Genomic DNA, 17,617 nt, shown 5'->3' on the forward strand with positions numbered 1-17,617 from the left:
AGTTTTATATGTTATTAGTTCTATACATTATTAGTTTGATATATTATTGGTTTTATATATTATTAGTTCTATATATTACTGGTTTTATATATTATTGGTTTTGTATTTTATTAGTTTTATATATTATTAGTTCTATATATTATTGGTTTTATACATTACTGGTTTTATATATTATTAGTTCTATATATTATTGGTTTTATATATAATTAGTTTTATATATTATTAGTTTTATATATTATTAGATCTATATATTATTAGTTTTATATATTATTAGTTCTATATATTACTGGTTTTATATATTATTCGTTTTATATATTATAAGTTCTATATATTATTAGTTTTATATATTATTAGTTCTATATATTACTGGTTTTATATATTATTAGTTTTATATATTATTAGTTTGACATATTATTAGTTTTATATGTTATTAGTTCTATACATTATTAGTTTTATATATTATTGGTTTTATATATTATTGGTTTTATATATTATTAGTTCTATATATTATTTGTTTTATACATTACTGGTTTTATATATTATTGGTTTTGTATTTTATTAGTTTTATATATAAGTAGTTCTATATATTATTGGTTTTATATATTACTGGTTTTATATATTATTAGTTTTATATATTATTAGTTTGACATATTATTGGTTTTATATATTATTGGTTTTATATATTATTAGTTCTATATATTATTAGTTATATATTACTGGTTTTATATATTATTGGTTTTGTATTTTATTAGTTTTATATATTAGTAGTTCTATATATTATTGGTTTTATATATTACTGGTTTTATATATTATTAGTTTTATATATTATTAGTTCTATATATTACTGGTTTTATATATTATTAGTTTTATATATTATTAGTTCTATATATTATTAGTTCTATATATTACAGGTTTTATATATTATTAGTTTTATATATTATTAGTTTTATATATTATTAGTTTTATATATTATTGGTTTTGTATTTTATTAGTTTTATATATTATTAGTTCTATATATTACTGGTTTTATATATTATTAGTTTTATATATTATTGGTTTTATATATTACTGGTTTCAAATATTATTAGTTTTATATATTATTAGTTTTGTATATTATTGGTTTTATATATTACTGGTTTCATATATTATTAGTTTTATATATTATTAGTTCTATATATTATTGGTTTTGTATTTTATTAGTTTTATATATTATTAGTTCTCAATATTATTGGTTTTATATATTACTGTTTTTTATATTATTAGTTTTATATATTATTAGTTTTATATATTACTGGTTTTATATATTATTGGTTTTGTATTTTATTAGTTTTATATATTATTAGTTTTATATATTATTGGTTTCATATATTACTGTTTTTTTATATTATTAGTTTTATATATTATTAGTTTTATATATTACTGGTTTTATATATTATTGGTTTTGTATTTTATTAGTTTTATATATTATTAGTTTTATATATTATTGGTTTCATATATTACTGGTTTCATATATTATTAGTTTGATATATTATTAGTTCTATATATTACTGGTTTTATATATTATTAGTTTTTTATATTATTAGTTCTATATATTAGTGGTTTTATATATTATTGGTTTTGTATATTTTTGGTTTTATATATTATTGGTTTTGCATCTCCACTGCAAACCGCTTCACCCAACAGTTTTCAGAGAATCTTAGTAAATCACCCGTTTTAAATTAACCTTTGTGTTTTAAAGAGAGGTCACAGGTTTTTTTCTTTGAGTACTTCTGAGCTGAGACGTAACCGTCGTCACATCAGAGCATGAATCATGTAAAAATGTTTGATTCACAGAAAATAACTGCAAAATGAATTGAGCTCCTGTTAAACATCCTGACAGACTGAACAAGCTCATTTGAGTGAGTTTCTGCTTTAATTCACCAAATCTGAGCAGAATATTCTGATCGAAAAAAAACAACCGATCGAAGCATCTCATCAAAAAGAAATGAAGTTATTTTGAAACTAAAAGCTACTGAAATTAATCCAAACCAGAGCAGACCACCTCCTGTCGGTGCAGACCAGAGTCGCCTGCACACCATAAAAACATTTACGTGATTTTTACTCCAAATGTTTCCTAGAGTTTCATGATGTGAAATCAATTCAAGTTTCTGAACACAAATCCTGAGAGACATGAACTCTGAAAAATATGTACAATTTCAATATACCGTTTGTAATGATGCCACCTGCTGCAAGAAACAGTGAAATGTCACAAAGACGTCGGTCTGAAGTCTTCATGCTTGTTTTTATCAAATTTATGCTGCTGGTACTTTAACAACAATACCGCTGCTGCATCAGCCCTCTTATTAGGGCTGCCAAGATTAGTCGACTAGTCACGATTATGTTGACTATTAAAATCGTCGAAAAACTAATTTAATAGTCGACGCGTCGTTTTTTTGATTGAATTTTTTTTATCTTTGTTTTTGTCTCAAAACTGCTGCGGCTCCTTGCACTGCAGTAGTGGTAGGGTAGTAGCAGTGGTGGTAGGGTAGTAGCAGTAGCAGTAGTGCTAGCCGGGGTCCGCCGTGACGTCACCGGAAGTTCTACCAGACGGGCTCTGCTATCATGGCGACCCGGCGGCAGCGGAGCTTTAAGTGTGGAGCATTTTAAGAAAAGAAAAGTGTGCAATGCAATATCTGCAAGACAGGACTGGCCTTCCACGGCAGCACAACTGCGACGCACAAGCACCTGAACAGGACAACTATGAAGAGGGACCTTCGTCTCGCTAAGCTAACTGGCTAGTTAGCTGCTAATATTAGCATAAACAGAGAGCTAACTAACTACTTACTCATATAAACGTTAACAGTTGTGAGCGCTGAGCATAAAGTGCACTTTTGTTATATTTGAGTCGGTGAGACCAAAACTTTAATAATTCCCAAGTTGCAGGTGCCTCCCTCTTTGTTGCTGTTTGATGCCAAAAGCAGATTAAGAAAAGAAGAAACCTAAAAAATAAACCTGAAGTATTTATTTTTGTGTTGTTTGGGCCTTTTCCTTACTTTACTCAGCTGTTTGCACTTTATGCTGCACAGTTAAACAAGTGTTTGTTGCTACCAGCATATATAAGAGCAGCTTCATGCTGGTGTGATAAGCTTTATGTTTTACATTCAAGTTATGTTTGATCCGATTAGTCGACTAATCGATCAAAAATAATCGGTGATTAGTCGACTATCAAAACAATTGTTTGTGGCAGCTCTACCTCTTATGTCCAGCAACACAGACATAGAGACACCAAAACATTCACTGTTGGTGAAAAATTCAATTCAATCATTTGTTGTTGTTGTTGTGTGTGTGTGTGTGTGTGTGTGTGTGTGTGTGTGTGTGTGTGTGTGTGTGTGTGTGTGTGTGTGTGTGTGTGTGTGTGTGTGTGTGTGTGTGTGTGTGCGTGCGCTGGTCCATACCTTCCTCACAGTTGTCCCCCTTGTAGCCGGTGTTGCAGATGCAGGCGCCCATGATGCAGATGCCGTGCCCCCCACAGTGGATGTCGATGCACTGGTTGGCCGGCACGTCGCACTCGGTGCCTTTCCAGCCGCTGTAACACTGGCAGCGGCCGCGGGAGTACTGGCCGTTCCCACTGCACAGCACGGGGCAGGCGGCTGCAAGACAAAGATCAGGGTTGGTCTTTCAGAAGCTTGGGAGCCGCCACAGTGAGTCTGGACACTGGAAGGACGCAGTGCAGTGGAAGCCCTGCGATGGTTCTGCTCTATGTGCTCCTCCTGACGCTGCTTCAGCAGGAGAGATTGTGAAGCTGCACCTTCATGTCAGTTCATGTCTTCATTGACAGTTTTACTATTTGAAAAGCATCTGCAGCATCTGGTCAGACGGTTTTGGGCCACATGTTGGATACCATGAGAGATGTGTGGTGGTGGAGGTGTGTGGAGCAGGAGGTGTGTGGAGGAGGAGGTGTGTGGAGCAGGAGGTGTGTGGAGGAGGAGGTGTGTGGTGGTGGAGGTGTGTGGAGGAGGAGGAGGTGTGTGGTGGAGGAGGTGTGTGGAGGAGGAGGTGTGTGGTGGAGGAGGTGTGTGGTGGTGGAGGTGTGTGGTGGAGGAGGAGGTGTGTGGTGGAGGAGGTGTGTGGAGGAGGAGGTGTGTGGTGGAGGAGGTGTGTGGAGCAGGAGATGTGTGGTGGTGGAGGTGTGTGGAGCAGGAGGTGTGTGGAGCAGGAGGTGTGTGGTGGTGGAGGTGTGTGGAGCAGGAGGTGTGTGGTGGTGGAGGTGTGTGGTGGAGGAGGTGTGTGGAGCAGGAGGTGTGTGGTGGTGGAGGTGTGTGGAGCAGGAGGTGTGTGGTGGAGGAGGTGTGTGGTGGTGGAGGTGTGTGGAGGAGGAGGTGTGTGGTGGTGGAGGTGTGTGGAGGAGGAGGTGTGTGGTGGAGGAGGTGTGTGGTGGTGGAGGTGTGTGGAGGAGGAGGTGTGTGGTGGTGGATGTGTGTGGTGGAGGTGTATGGTGGAGCCTCTTCCTCCTGATAGAGCTTCTCCCTCCTGACGGAGCTTCTTCTTCCTCCTGATAGAGCTTCTCCCTCCTGACGGAGCTTCTTCTTCCTCCTGATAGAGCTTCTCCCTCCTGACGGAGCTTCTTCTTCCTCCTGATGGAGCCTCTTCCTCCTGATGGAGCCTCTTCCTCCTGATGGAGCCTCTTCCTCCTGATGGAGCCTCTTCCTCCAGAGAGAACCACTCAGCAGAGCTCCTCAGCTTCATGGTTCAGTCTGTCAGGTCAACCTCACCGCTGGGATAACAACTGCCTCCCTCCGTCACACGTGTGTGTGTGTGTGTGTGTGTGTGTGTGTGTGTGTGTGTGTGTGTGTGTGTGTGTGTGTGTGTGTGTACTTACCTCGAGAGCAGTCAGGCCCCAGGAACCCTGGGAAGCAGTGACATATTCCTGAGAGACAATCTCCATTTCCATGACAATTCTGAGGACACTCCATGATGGAATCTGACGTAGAGACAGAGACAGAGACAGAGCCAGAGACAGAGCCAGAGACAGAGCCAGAGCCAGAGACAGAGACAGAGACAGAGCCAGAGCCAGAGCCAGAGACAGAGACAGAGACAGAGACAGAGACAGAGACAGAGACAGAGCAGGGACTCTTAATTGGCTGGGATGGAAATGCAGCTGTATATCTTAAGAAAACACACACTCACACACACAATGAGGGAGCACTCCTCTGCAGTTGCCGTAGTTACAGCCGGTCGGTCCAATCAACACATCGTAACATCCAATTACCCTGCTGTTTCTCTCTCACCACTCACACACACACACACACACACACACACACACACACACACACACACACACACACGCACACACACACACACACACACACACACACACACACACACACACACACACACACACAGACAAGCACGCACGCACGCACGCACGCACACACACACACACAACACACACAGACAAGCACGCACGCACACACACACACACACACAAGCACGCACGCACGCACACACACACACACACACACACACACACACACACACACACACACACACACACACACACACACACACACACACACAGACAAGCACGCACGCACGCACGCACGCACACACACACACACAACACACACAGACAAGCACGCACGCACACACACACACACACACAAGCACGCACGCACGCACACACACACACACACACACACACACACACACACACACACACACACACACACACACACACACACACACAAGCACAATCACACACACACACACACACAGACAAGCACGCACACACACACACACACACACAGACAAGCACACACACACACACACACACACACACACACACAGACAAGCACGCACGCACGCACGCACACACACACGCACACACACACACACACACACACACACACACACACACACACACACACACACACACACACACACACACACATACTCTTCACTGGTCACAGCTGAATATTCTTTCCCCAAAACTGTTGAGACTCTACTGCATCAAACCTCAGGTCCCTGAGTACGTCCCTCCTACCTCCTTATCTATGGACTTTACCCCCTGGATGACATCACAGGGTTAAGAAAAGGTGTTAGGAGGCTTCCTAAAGGAGTTAGTAAAGGTGTTAGGAGGCTTCCTAAAGGAGTTAAGGAAAGGTGTTAGGAGGCTTCCTAAAGGAGTTAAGGAAAGGTGTTAGGAGGCTTCCTAAAGGAGTTAGTGAAAGGTGTTAGGAGGCTTCCTAAAGGAGTTAAGAAAAGGTGTTAGGAGGCTTCCTAAAGGAGTTAGTGAAAGGTGTTAGGAGGCTTCCTAAAGGAGTTAGTGAAAGGTGTTAGGAGGCTCCCTAAAGGAGTTAGTGAAAGGTGTTAGGAGGCTTCCTAAAGGAGTTAAGAAAAGGTGTTAGGAGGCTTCCTAAAGGAGTTAGTGAAAGGTGTTAGGAGGCTTCCTAAAGGAGTTAAGAAAAGGAGTTAGGAGGCTTCCTAAAGGAGTTAGTGAAAGGAGTTAGGAGGCTTCCTAAAGGAGTTAGTAAAGGTGTTAGGAGGCTCCCTGAAGGAGTTAAGAAAAGGAGTTAGGAGGCTTCCTAAAGGAGTTAAAGGTGTTAGGAGGCTTCCTAAAGGAGTTAGTAAAGGAGTTAGGAGGCTTCCTAAAGGAGTTAGGAAAGGTGCTAGGAGGCCTTTTTCAGTCATCCTGAGTTTCCCTGAACGCTCCGATGAGCGGGTTCCTTTAAATGTTGTCGCCGCAAGGAATTGTGGGGGAACATGAGCTGGTCTCCTTTGGTAAAGGAAGCATCAGTGGTTCCTAGGCTAAAGGAGGTTCTAAAGGAAGCATCAGTGGTTCCTAGGCTAAAGGAGGTTCTAAAGGAAGCATCAGTGGTTCCTAGGCTAAAGGAGGTTCTAAAGGAAGCATCAGTGGTTAATAGGCTAAATAAGGTTCTAAAGGAAGAATCAGTGGTTCCTAGGCTAAAGGAGGTTCTAAAGGAAGCATCAGTGGTTCCTAGGCTAAAGGAGGTTCTAAAGGAAGCATCAGTGGTTCCTAGGCTAAAGGAGGTTCTAGAGGAGGCAACGAGCCTCCTTTCCTTTGCTTATTGAGAATTCAGACGGTCCTTATCATGGCCGCCACACAGAACCCTTCCGGGGTGAAGGAGGAGTGATAGAGAAGGAGACAGGAGGGACATTTGGACGTCCCCTCTTTGTCTGCCTCTGTGTGTCTCACCTGGTGTTTCCAATCAACCAATGATCTTCTCCCTGTGTGCTCCTATTATTGTGCTCCACTTGTGTCCACCCCTTCCTTTTGTATTTAAACCCCTCTCCCTCTATTGTCCTTGTCGGATCGTCTCGTCAACATGTCTCGCCTTCTGTCATCTTGTCGCCCCTCTCGCCGTGTCCCTCCTGTGTCCCTTTGTTTTCCTCACCTGAGTCTGCGTTTGGGTCCACCCTGCATAACCCTGACACATGTTGCTTCACAGAATGAGTAATCAAGATGATTACCTCATAGGAATTCAGTTGATTTAAGTAGTTTTATCATATATAGTTAAAATGTATTATCACATGCAAAGTGGCAGACAGGAGCTTTTTACTTTATAAATGAAGTTATCACCTGTGATTGCAAGTTTATTTAATCCTCAGGACATAATGAAGAAGAACAGGCAAACTGATAACGTAGGTTAGAAGAGACAGATTCATTAGAGTTCATAAAAATAAAACATGGTTTAACTGTTGGAAAAGGTCTTTATGATACTTTCTGTTGTGCAGCTCTGGCCTGTTGGCTCTCAGCATCATGCAGCTCAGTAGATGAAGAACGTGGCCTCATTGTAATTATGTTGAGAAAAGAAGAATTATTGCCTTTTTTAAATGACCATTTTCTGTGTAATGATCCTAAATGATAACGAAGAGCAGATAAATTGATTATGATTATTATCATTTGTTTATCATGCATCAATAAAATGATTTCCATTAAATGTCGGTGAAATGAGTGATTTAGTTGGATGTTGCTCTGTGTTGCAGGTTGAAGGTGAGCAGCCTCATTGGATGACTTCAGAGACGGTGGCAGTGACTGACTTGATGTTGTACCGGCGGTGCCTCACCTATGACGATGGTGTTGTATGAGACTTGCTCTGTGTTGCGTCCGTCGTTGTAAAAGGCCAGATGCCAAATGCCGGTGTCCAGGAACTGTATGAATCCGGCTTCGTGCACATTGACGGAGCGTGCATGGCGGGCTCCTCCCACAGACTCGTCTTCATAGGACGCTGGTGGACGGGCGAAGGCTGAGTCCACATCGCTGAGCGCTCGCTTGTCTTTGGAGATGAGGCGGCTGCCGTCCAGCAGCTCCACGAAGTCGTACTGCATCACAAAGACACACACATCCACATGCAATCACTTTTTAAAGTCGACTGAAGAATCGGGAGTGTGGGGGCGGGGCCATCCTAGGGCTTCTCGCCAGCCTTCTTGAGGATATTGTTCTAGGTTTGCACATTTCAAAGCAAGAGAACGTTTTAGAAAGTACCTGAAAGTGTCTCCACTGCTGTTATTTTATGTGTGTATGTTGGTGAGGGTAGGCCTGTCTTAGTGTTTGGTAGTGGGCTTGTCTCTCAGTGTTTGGTACTGGGTGTCTCTCAGTGTTTGGTAGTGGGTGTGTCTTAGTGTTTGGTACTGGACATGTCTCAGTGTTTGGTAGTGGGTGTGTCTTAGTGTTTGGTACTGGACATGTCTCAGTGTTTGGTAGTGGGTGTGTCTCAGTGTTTGGTAGTGGGTGTCTCAGTGTTTGGTAGTGGGTGTCTCAGTGTTTGGTAGTGGGTGTCTCAGTGTTTGGTAGTGGGTGTGTCTTAGTGTTTGGTACTGGACATGTCTCAGTGTTTGGTAGTGGGTGTCTCAGTGTTTGGTAGTGGGTGTGTCTTAGTGTTTGGTACTGGACATGTCTCAGTGTTTGGTAGTGGGTGTGTCTTAGTGTTTGGTACTGGACATGTCTCAGTGTTTGGTAGTGGGTGTGTCTTAGTGTTTGGTACTGGACATGTCTCAGTGTTTGGTAGTGGGTGTGTCTCAGTGTTTGGTAGTGGGTGTCTCAGTGTTTGGTAGTGGGTGTCTCAGTGTTTGGTAGTGGGTGTCTCAGTGTTTGGTAGTGGGTGTGTCTTAGTGTTTGGTACTGGACATGTCTCAGTGTTTGGTAGTGGGTGTCTCAGTGTTTGGTAGTGGGTGTGTCTTAGTGTTTGGTACTGGACATGTCTCAGTGTTTGGTAGTGGGTGTGTCTTAGTGTTTGGTACTGGACATGTCTCAGTGTTTGGTACTGGACATGTCTCAGTGTTTGGTAGTGGGTGTGTCTTAGTGTTTGGTACTGGACATGTCTCAGTGTTTGGTACTGGACATGTCTTAGTGTTTGGTACTGGACATGTCTCAGTGTTTGGTAGTGGGTGTGTCTCAGTGTTTGGTACTGGACGTGTCTCAGTGTTTGGTAGTGGGTGTCTCAGTGTTCGGTACTGGATGTGTCTCAGTGTTCGGTACTGGACGTGTCTCAGTGTTCGGTACTGGACGTGTCTCAGTGTTTGGTACTGGACATGCCTCAGTGTTCGGTACTGGACGTGTCTCAGTGTTTGGTACTGGACGTGTCTCAGTGTTCGGTCCTGGACGTGTCTCAGTGTTTGGTAGTGGGACGTTAAGCACAGCATGGTGACCTTGGCTAACAGCTGCAGGACCATGACAATCTACATTTCTGGAGAATCTCTTGAGGATGGGGTTGCTGTGGAAGTGGGTCGTCTTGCTGTTGGACTTTGATTTGAAAGTCTATTGTGAGCACTGGACCTTCCTGTTAGTCGCCCTGACGTCACATCCTCCATCTGAGCTTGCTTCTCTTCAAATGACGTCTGAATCTTCAAAGTTTTCAGCTGATTTTTCTCTTGTTCCACACGGGGAGAAGGACTAAACACTAAAAATAAAGACATTGGACCTTGAACAAATGAGATTGTCACAAGGACGAAGACACTAGAGTCTATCTGGAGCACGAACATCGAGCTGTGATCGCAGTGCCATTGTACGACACGTCTTTAACAGGTAAGTGGATCAGTCCCTTGATAGAGGACATGGTTCACCACACAGACGTGAGTGTTCTCGATAAAGAAAATGTTTGGTTCTGTCAGATTATCTGCCTCATTATGAACTGAGAATCCAGAACACATTGATTATATTATATTATATTATATTATATTATATTATATTATATTATATTATATTATATTATATTATATTATATTATATTATATTATCCATCCATCCATCCATCCATTGTCCACCTCTTATCCAGTCTGGGTCTTGGAGGCAGCAGTCTCAGACACGTCCTCCAGCTCTTCCAGTGGGACCCCAAGGCGTTCCCAGGCCAGCTGAGAGACATAGTCTCTCCAGCGTGTCCGAGGTCTGTCCCGAGGCCTCCTACCGGAGGGACATGCCCAGAACACCCTCCTAGGGAGGCGTCCGGGGGGCATCCTAAACAGATGCCCGAGCCTCAGCTGGCTCCTCTGGATGTGGAGGAGCAGCGGCTCTACTCCGAGCTCCTCCCTGGTGACTGAGCTCCTCACCCTATCTCTAAGGGTGCGCCCAGCCACTCTACGGAGGAAACTCATTTCAGCCGCTTGTATCCGGGATCTCGTTCTCTCGGTCACGACCCAAAGCTCATGACCATAGGTGAGGGGAGGAAGGAAGGTGGAGCGGTAAATCGAGAGCCTCGCCTTTTGGCTTCACTCCTTCTTCACCACGACGGACCGATACAGCGACCGCATAACTGCAGACGCTGCACCGATCCGCCTGTCGATCTCACGCTCCATCTTCCTCCCACTCCTGAACAAGACCCCAAGATACTTGAACTCCTCCACCTGGGACAAGGTCTCTCCACCCACCTGAAGGAGGCAAGCCACCGTTTTCCGGTGGAGAACCATGGCCTCGGATTTAGAGGTGCTGATCCTCATCCCAGTTGCTTCACACTCGGCTGAGAACCGCGCCAGTGCACGCTGAAGGTCCAGGTTTGATGAAGCCACCAGGACCACATCATCTGCAAAGAGCAGAGACGAGATCCTGTGGTCCCCAAACCGGACCCCCTCCGGTCCCTGGCTGTGCCTAGAAATTCTGTCCATAAAAGTTATGAACAGATAACTTTTATATCGGATCATATTAGTCATGTTGCTGTACACAGTTCGGAGTTTGTAATTTCCTGTTTTTCTTGGCTTTTATGGGATTTCTTTGTATACATCAGTGTATACGAAGGACCGGTTAAGGTTCTTGTTCATGTCTCTTCTACATGAACTAGTGTTCAAGATCTTCACAACATGCATGTCATCTGTATATTGATGGGTATCACCATATCTTCATCACATCTGGGTTTCTGTGCTGCTCAGCCGTCACTGTGCACCAAGTGGTCCACTCTGTGTTCATTCAATACCAGCAATTTAAAAAAAAAAAATCTATCAAATCTGGTTGAGAAAAGAGTGAGATCATTTCAACATTTGCACTTTGATTCATTTTGAAAAAGTGAACGAATAACAGACTAAACCTAACATTTCATGAGATTATTAGCCATAGTCTTGAAATATTTCTGAATTGAATTCAGTTGGACTTTCGTCTGATTCGTTCAGTGAGTTCTCTGAGTTAGTTCCCGATCACTGAGTTGTAAAAGTTCTGAGGGTGGTCTTCACGGACTGGACCGTGCTGTCAAATGTTCGTCACACGGGGGAAATCTGGAGACGCAGTCAATTAAAAAAGACAGCGTGAGTCATGAGAGGCGCTCTGCTTCATTTCTCTGAGCCCCACTTCTGGTTGGTTCACTCCTCAGTAAACAGGAGAGAACAGAGCCGCCTGCCGCTGCTGCTACACACTCTCCTCATCCTCATCCTCATCCTCATCCTCATCCTCATCCTCATCCAGCGGCAGATCGTCTCATTGTCACCAAACACCTTAATGCACCACATCTCTTTGGAGATATTGTAAAAACACTATCATGATGGAACAACTAAAATAAAATACATTTGTTGTTCATCTAATCTGATGTATCTCAAAATGAAAAAAACTCCCTCAGAAACAGACTGAGGAGGACAAGTTAGACTGAGGAGGACAAGTTAGACTGAGGAGGATGAGATGGACTGAGGAGGACGAGATGGACTGAGGAGGATGAGATGGACTGAGGAGGACGAGATGGACTGAGGAGGATAAGATGGACTGAGGAGGATAAGATGGACTGAGGAGGACGTGTTAGACTGAGGAGGACGAGATGGACTGAGGAGGACGAGATGGACTGAGGAGGACGAGATGGACTGAGGAGGATAAGATGGACTGATGAGGACGAGATGGACTGAGGAGGATAAGATGGACTGAGGAGGATGAGATGGCCTGAGGAGGACGCGTTAGACTGAGGAGGATGAGATGGACTGAGGAGGATAAGATGGACTGAGGAGGACGTGTTAGACTGAGGAGGACGAGATGGACTGAGGAGGATGAGATGGACTGAGGAGGATAAGATGGACTGAGGAGGACGAGTTAGAGTGAGGAGGACGAGTTGGACTGAGGAGGACGAGATGGACTGCGGAGGACAAGTTAGACTGAGGAGGACGAGATGGATTGAGGAGGACAAGTTAGACTGAGGAGGACGAGATGGACTGAGGAGGATGAGATGGACTGAGGAGGACGCGTTAGACTGAGGAGGATGAGATGGACTGAGGAGGACGAGATGGACTGAGGAGGATAAGATGGACTGAGGAGGACGTGTTAGACTGAGGAGGACGAGTTAGAGTGAGGAGGACGAGTTGGACTGAGGAGGACGAGATGGACTGCGGAGGACGAGATGGACTGAGGAGGACGAGTTAGAGTGAGGAGGACGAGATGGACTGAGGAGGACGAGTTAGAGTGAGGAGGACGAGATGGACTGAGGAGGACGAGTTAGAGTGAGGAGGACGAGATGGACTGAGGAGGACGAGATGGACTGAGGAGGACGAGATGGACTGAGGAGGATAAGATGGACTGAGGAGGATAAGATGGACTGAGGAGGACGAGATGGACTGAGGAGGACGAGTTAGAGTGAGGAGGATGAGATGGACTGAGGAGGACGAGATGGACTGAGGAGGATAAGATGGACTGAGGAGGACGAGATGGACTGAGGAGGACGAGTTAGAGTGAGGAGGACGAGATGGACTGAGGAGGACGAGATGGACTGAGGAGGATAAGATGGACTGAGGAGGACGAGATGGACTGAGGAGGACGAGATGGACTGAGGAGGATAAGATGGACTGAGGAGGACGAGATGGACTGAGGAGGACGAGTTAGACTCAGTCCATCTCGTCCTCCCCTCCTCTTCCTGCTTCAGGCTCAACCAGCTCTGGTCTGACCATGTCAGCCTCGACTGTGAATTTGCATCAAATACCCTGAAAATTAAGTTTTCCTTTAGATCATTAAAAAGGCATCAATTCACCACCAGGGGCACTGTGTGTGTGTGTGTGTGTGTGTGTGTGTGTGTGTGTGTGTGTGTGTGTGTGTGTGTGTGTGTGTGTGTGTGGTGTGTGTGTGTGAGGCCTACCTGTGTGTGTGACGGAGGGAGGCCTTTGCGTCCATACACTCCTACGAGAGCGTCTTTCTGCACAGAGATGTTGAACTTCAGGAACTGTGGCTGGTCGATGTAGAGCTGAGACCTCCAGAACACACCTGGAACACAGAACCAAGAGGATCTACCTGAAGGTACCCTGAGAGACCAAGTGTTCACACAGTGGGGGTACTAACGTTCACCCACTGCCAGCATCACCTCTACTTTCTCCCATCAAAACACTGAGCATGTTTATTCACACTGTGGTGATTCAGCCAATCCTTTACTGATCCACTTCATTCATCAAACCTTTAATCACAACAATAACTACTGCCATCAATGTTAAAGTGGTCAAAGTGTGAGGAATCTGGGGGTCAGGGGACTTTGTTTCCCGTTCACTCATTTCAATTTATTTCATGGAAAAAGAAACACATTTTGTTCAGTTGTTTGTAATAATAAAGATGAACTAAAAAGCTCAATATGGATTATAAAACATTGACTGTAATAAAGGCAACAGACTTTATGGAAGAGAGTTAAAGACACAATTACTAAAAATATTAATACAATTGAAAAATATGTGTGTGTGTGTGTGTGTGTGTGTGTGTGTGTGTGTGTGTGTGTGTGTGTGTGTGTGTGTGTGTGTGTGTGTGTGTGTGTGTGTGTGTGTGTGTGTGTGTGTGTGTGTGTGTGTGTGTGTGTGTGTGTGAGTACTGACCTGCTGGGACTTCCTGGACGGCTCTTCTTCCCACGTCCACCTCTCCTGTGTCGATGGTGTTGTTCTCCAACAGAAACATTTTACCTGCAGCAGAACAAACAGAGTCTCATGTCTCCAGCTAAAAGTTACTGCAAGAACATCTTGTGCCGTGTTCTCCGGTTGAGTCCAGAGCTGCTCTGCTACACCACCACACGTCATCATGTGGTTCCCCAGGCCAAGTGCAATACATCATCACTAGTAAAATGCTCTTCTTATCCGGGTGACAGAAAATTAAAGTCGGTGAAACTATAATCCTGGACGTAGTCCAGACCGGAGAAGCTCCAACCAGACGTAGTCCAGACCGGAGAAGCTCCAACCAGACGTAGTCCAGACCGGAGAAGCTCCAACCAGACGTAGTCCAGACCGGAGAAGCTCCAACCAGACGTAGTCCAGACAGGAGAAGCTCCAACCAGCCGTAGTCCAGACCGGAGAAGCTCCAACCAGACGTAGTCCAGACAGGAGAAGCTCCAACCAGACGTAGTCCAGACCGGAGAAGCTCCAACCAGACGTAGTCCAGACCGGAGAAGCTCCAACCAGCCGTAGTCCAGACAGGAGAAGCTCCAACCAGCCATAGTCCAGACCGGAGAAGCTCCAACCAGCCGTAGTCCAGACAGGAGAAGCTCCAACCAGACATAGTCCAGACCGGAGAAGCTCCAACCAGCCGTAGTCCAGACAGGAGAAGCTCCAACCAGACGTAGTCCAGACCGGAGAAGCTCCAACCAGACGTAGTCCAGACCGGAGAAGCTCCCTTTTTCTTTTAGCTTTCAGCGTAATTGTTGTAGCCTAAACCCTCCAACATAAAACCCAAAGGGACCAAAGATAATACTACAAGTGCTTCAAATTAATCTGCATAGTACCTGAAATATATAAGATCTTGTGCCTGCATCAACCAGGTGCTTTGCCAACTTTAAATAACCTTTTAAACATATCTAATTTGCTTTACTTGAGCCGTTTCTTATGCGTCGTGGCACATACTTCTGATTTCATAGCCCATCAAAATAAAGTATCAACCAATTATAATATCATTTCTGCAAAACAAGTAGTACCAGTCTAAAGACACCTCCAAAGTGAAATTAAACACAATAAAGTATTTGGGTCCTTTACAAAGAATCTTGAAGGAAGCTTGCAGTGAAGCTGGCATCAGTTGATGTTTTCTTCTAGTTTCCACTGGAACCCTGTTTGATGTCCTCAGTGAGGTCACGTGACTCTCCTCTCTCATGTGTTTCCCTTTGTGGTTTGGATTATTTTCCAATTGATGCCAATAACCGGGAATGACTGCCTCTTCTGGACATTAAATGTACCATCTTTCAACCTTCCCTGCTTGTTGAACAGATTAATGCCGATGTACGAGTTCAGAGGTTCTTCAGGTTGGTGTGTTACAGTGTGAGGTTCTCATAGTCTGAATCAATTCTCAGTGAGTTCGATATGTCGGCCATATTATAGGCAGATTTAAATCCTGCTGTCAGACGCTTTGGTTCACATCGAGCTCCTAAGCACTCGGGGTGAAGTTAAGCTTTCGTTCCGCTCAATGAAACTTCATAGTTTGTTCAGCTGCAAACTGAACTTTTATGTTCACATACTCACATTTCTTTGTGTCTGTCAGCGTGTGAACAGTGAAGCTGCTCACAGTGAAGCTGCTCACAGTCTGTAATTCCATCGGCCCTTCCTGCTCATAACGTTAAGCTTTTAACAGCTTAAGTCAGGACATCTGGCCTGTGTGTGTGTGTGTGTGTGTGTGTGTGTGTGTGTGTGTGTGTGTGTGTGTGTGTGTGTGTGTGTGTGTGTGTGTGTGTGTGTGTGTGTGTGTGTGTGTGTGTGTGTGTTATATCTATGGCAGTTGAGACATTAGGCACATTGTTTACATTAATATGAGCTGCGGTACATATCAGCAGGCCTCAACCTCAGCAACGCACACACACACACACACACACACACACACACACACACACACACACACACACACACACACACACACACACACACACACACACACACACACCTCTTCTTAATGGGATTGTAATAAAAGCCCTAAATTACAGACCATTCGAGGTTTTCAGTATTTTGCCACCAACGTCTTCAAAAGCATTGGAGTTCTTAATGTTTGAGACTGAGAAGCACGTTTCTGCCACACTGAGCTGTAATTTCCTTCATTTCAGGAATTCAGAAGCTGTTCATCTGTAACCTGCTTCTAGTCAAAAGATTCCAAACTTGTAACTGTTTTCATTTTAATTCAAGTATCAAACATATAAATGTATGTGAGCCGCAGCTCTTCTGCTTCTTTCCAGCCTCCATGAACGACTTTCACTAAGTTACCCGTCAACAAACATGTTCTTCATGTTGAATTTCATCGTACAGCAGAATCTGTCAACTGGATTGTGACAAATGTGAAACTAAATTCAATGACTGCTGAGTCTCACTTCAGCTAATTAATGTGTTGAGTTCTGAAACAAACAAACCTCTGGAAGGTGACCTCTGACCTCTGTCAGCAATGCTGTTTAAATCTGCCCTTGTTATGGAGAGAGGAATGAGCAAAAACAGATAAAATGCACATATATATATATATAAAACTACTACAAAATAACAGTAAACTTCCACAAGAGCTGAAAGTAACTAAAACGCCTGTGTGGTAGTAGAGTTCACCCACAGAGGTGTGGAGTCAGGACTGCAGTTCACCATAACCAAAGCCAACCAAAACAAAAAGTCTCCACACAGGCTTTGCAGTCTGTGTTGCCCGTCTGTCGCCCTGTGTGTCTGGCGGCTCCTCCTTCATGGGCAGAGAGGTGAGGCAACACACCTGATTCCCATCAGGGCTTAATCACCTATCTGCCACATACCCCCACCGGGGTGGGGTGGGACGTTGGGAGGCGGCACCACTCAGGAGGCCGGCCACAGGAGCGGCCCCGCTGCCATCGGGCCCCGTGGGGGAGGGAATGGAGCAAGCCGTGGTCCATGGGCTTTCCTCTCCTCTTCACATCTCTGCTGCTGTCGACTCCACCTACGAGGTCTGGGCCACCGCCTCCGTCCACCTGGTCTGGGCCACCGCCTCCGTCCACCTGGTCTGGGCCTCCGTCTCCGCCCACCTAGTCTGGGCCTCCGCCTTTGCCCGCCTGGTCTGGGACGCCACCTCCGCCCTTCAGGACTCGGCCAATGCCTCCGCCCTCTGGCTGGACTCCGCCCTCCAGGTCTTGGCCGTCGCAGCCTCCGCCCACTGGCTGGACTCCGCCCTCCAGGTCTTGGCCGTCGCAGCCTCCGCCCTCTGGCTGGACTCCGCCCTCCAGGACTTGGCCGTCGCAGCCTCCGCCCACTGGCTGGACTCCGCCCTCCAGGTCTTGGC

At 44.8% G+C, this 17,617-nt stretch overlaps 1 protein-coding gene across 2 annotated transcripts in view; it reads right to left on the reverse strand.

Moving 5' to 3' along the window:
* Positions 1–17,617, reverse strand: part of tenm3 (teneurin transmembrane protein 3) — a gene marked incomplete at its 5' end in the record, with an annotated part of 291,642 nt that overhangs the window by 109,540 nt on the left and 164,485 nt on the right. For both annotated transcript variants that reach the window (XM_080464332.1, XM_080464333.1), the window contains 5 exons: positions 3,435–3,629; positions 4,859–4,960; positions 8,067–8,322; positions 13,527–13,651; positions 14,245–14,328. In XM_080464332.1, the coding sequence (XP_080320458.1) occupies positions 3,435–3,629; positions 4,859–4,960; positions 8,067–8,322; positions 13,527–13,651; positions 14,245–14,328 (762 nt within the window). The remainder of the gene's footprint in view (positions 1–3,434; positions 3,630–4,858; positions 4,961–8,066; positions 8,323–13,526; positions 13,652–14,244; positions 14,329–17,617) is intronic.

The sequence above is a fragment of the Lipophrys pholis genome (assembly GCF_963383615.2).
Source record: "Lipophrys pholis genome assembly, chromosome: 5".
NCBI lineage: Eukaryota > Metazoa > Chordata > Actinopteri > Blenniiformes > Blenniidae > Lipophrys > Lipophrys pholis.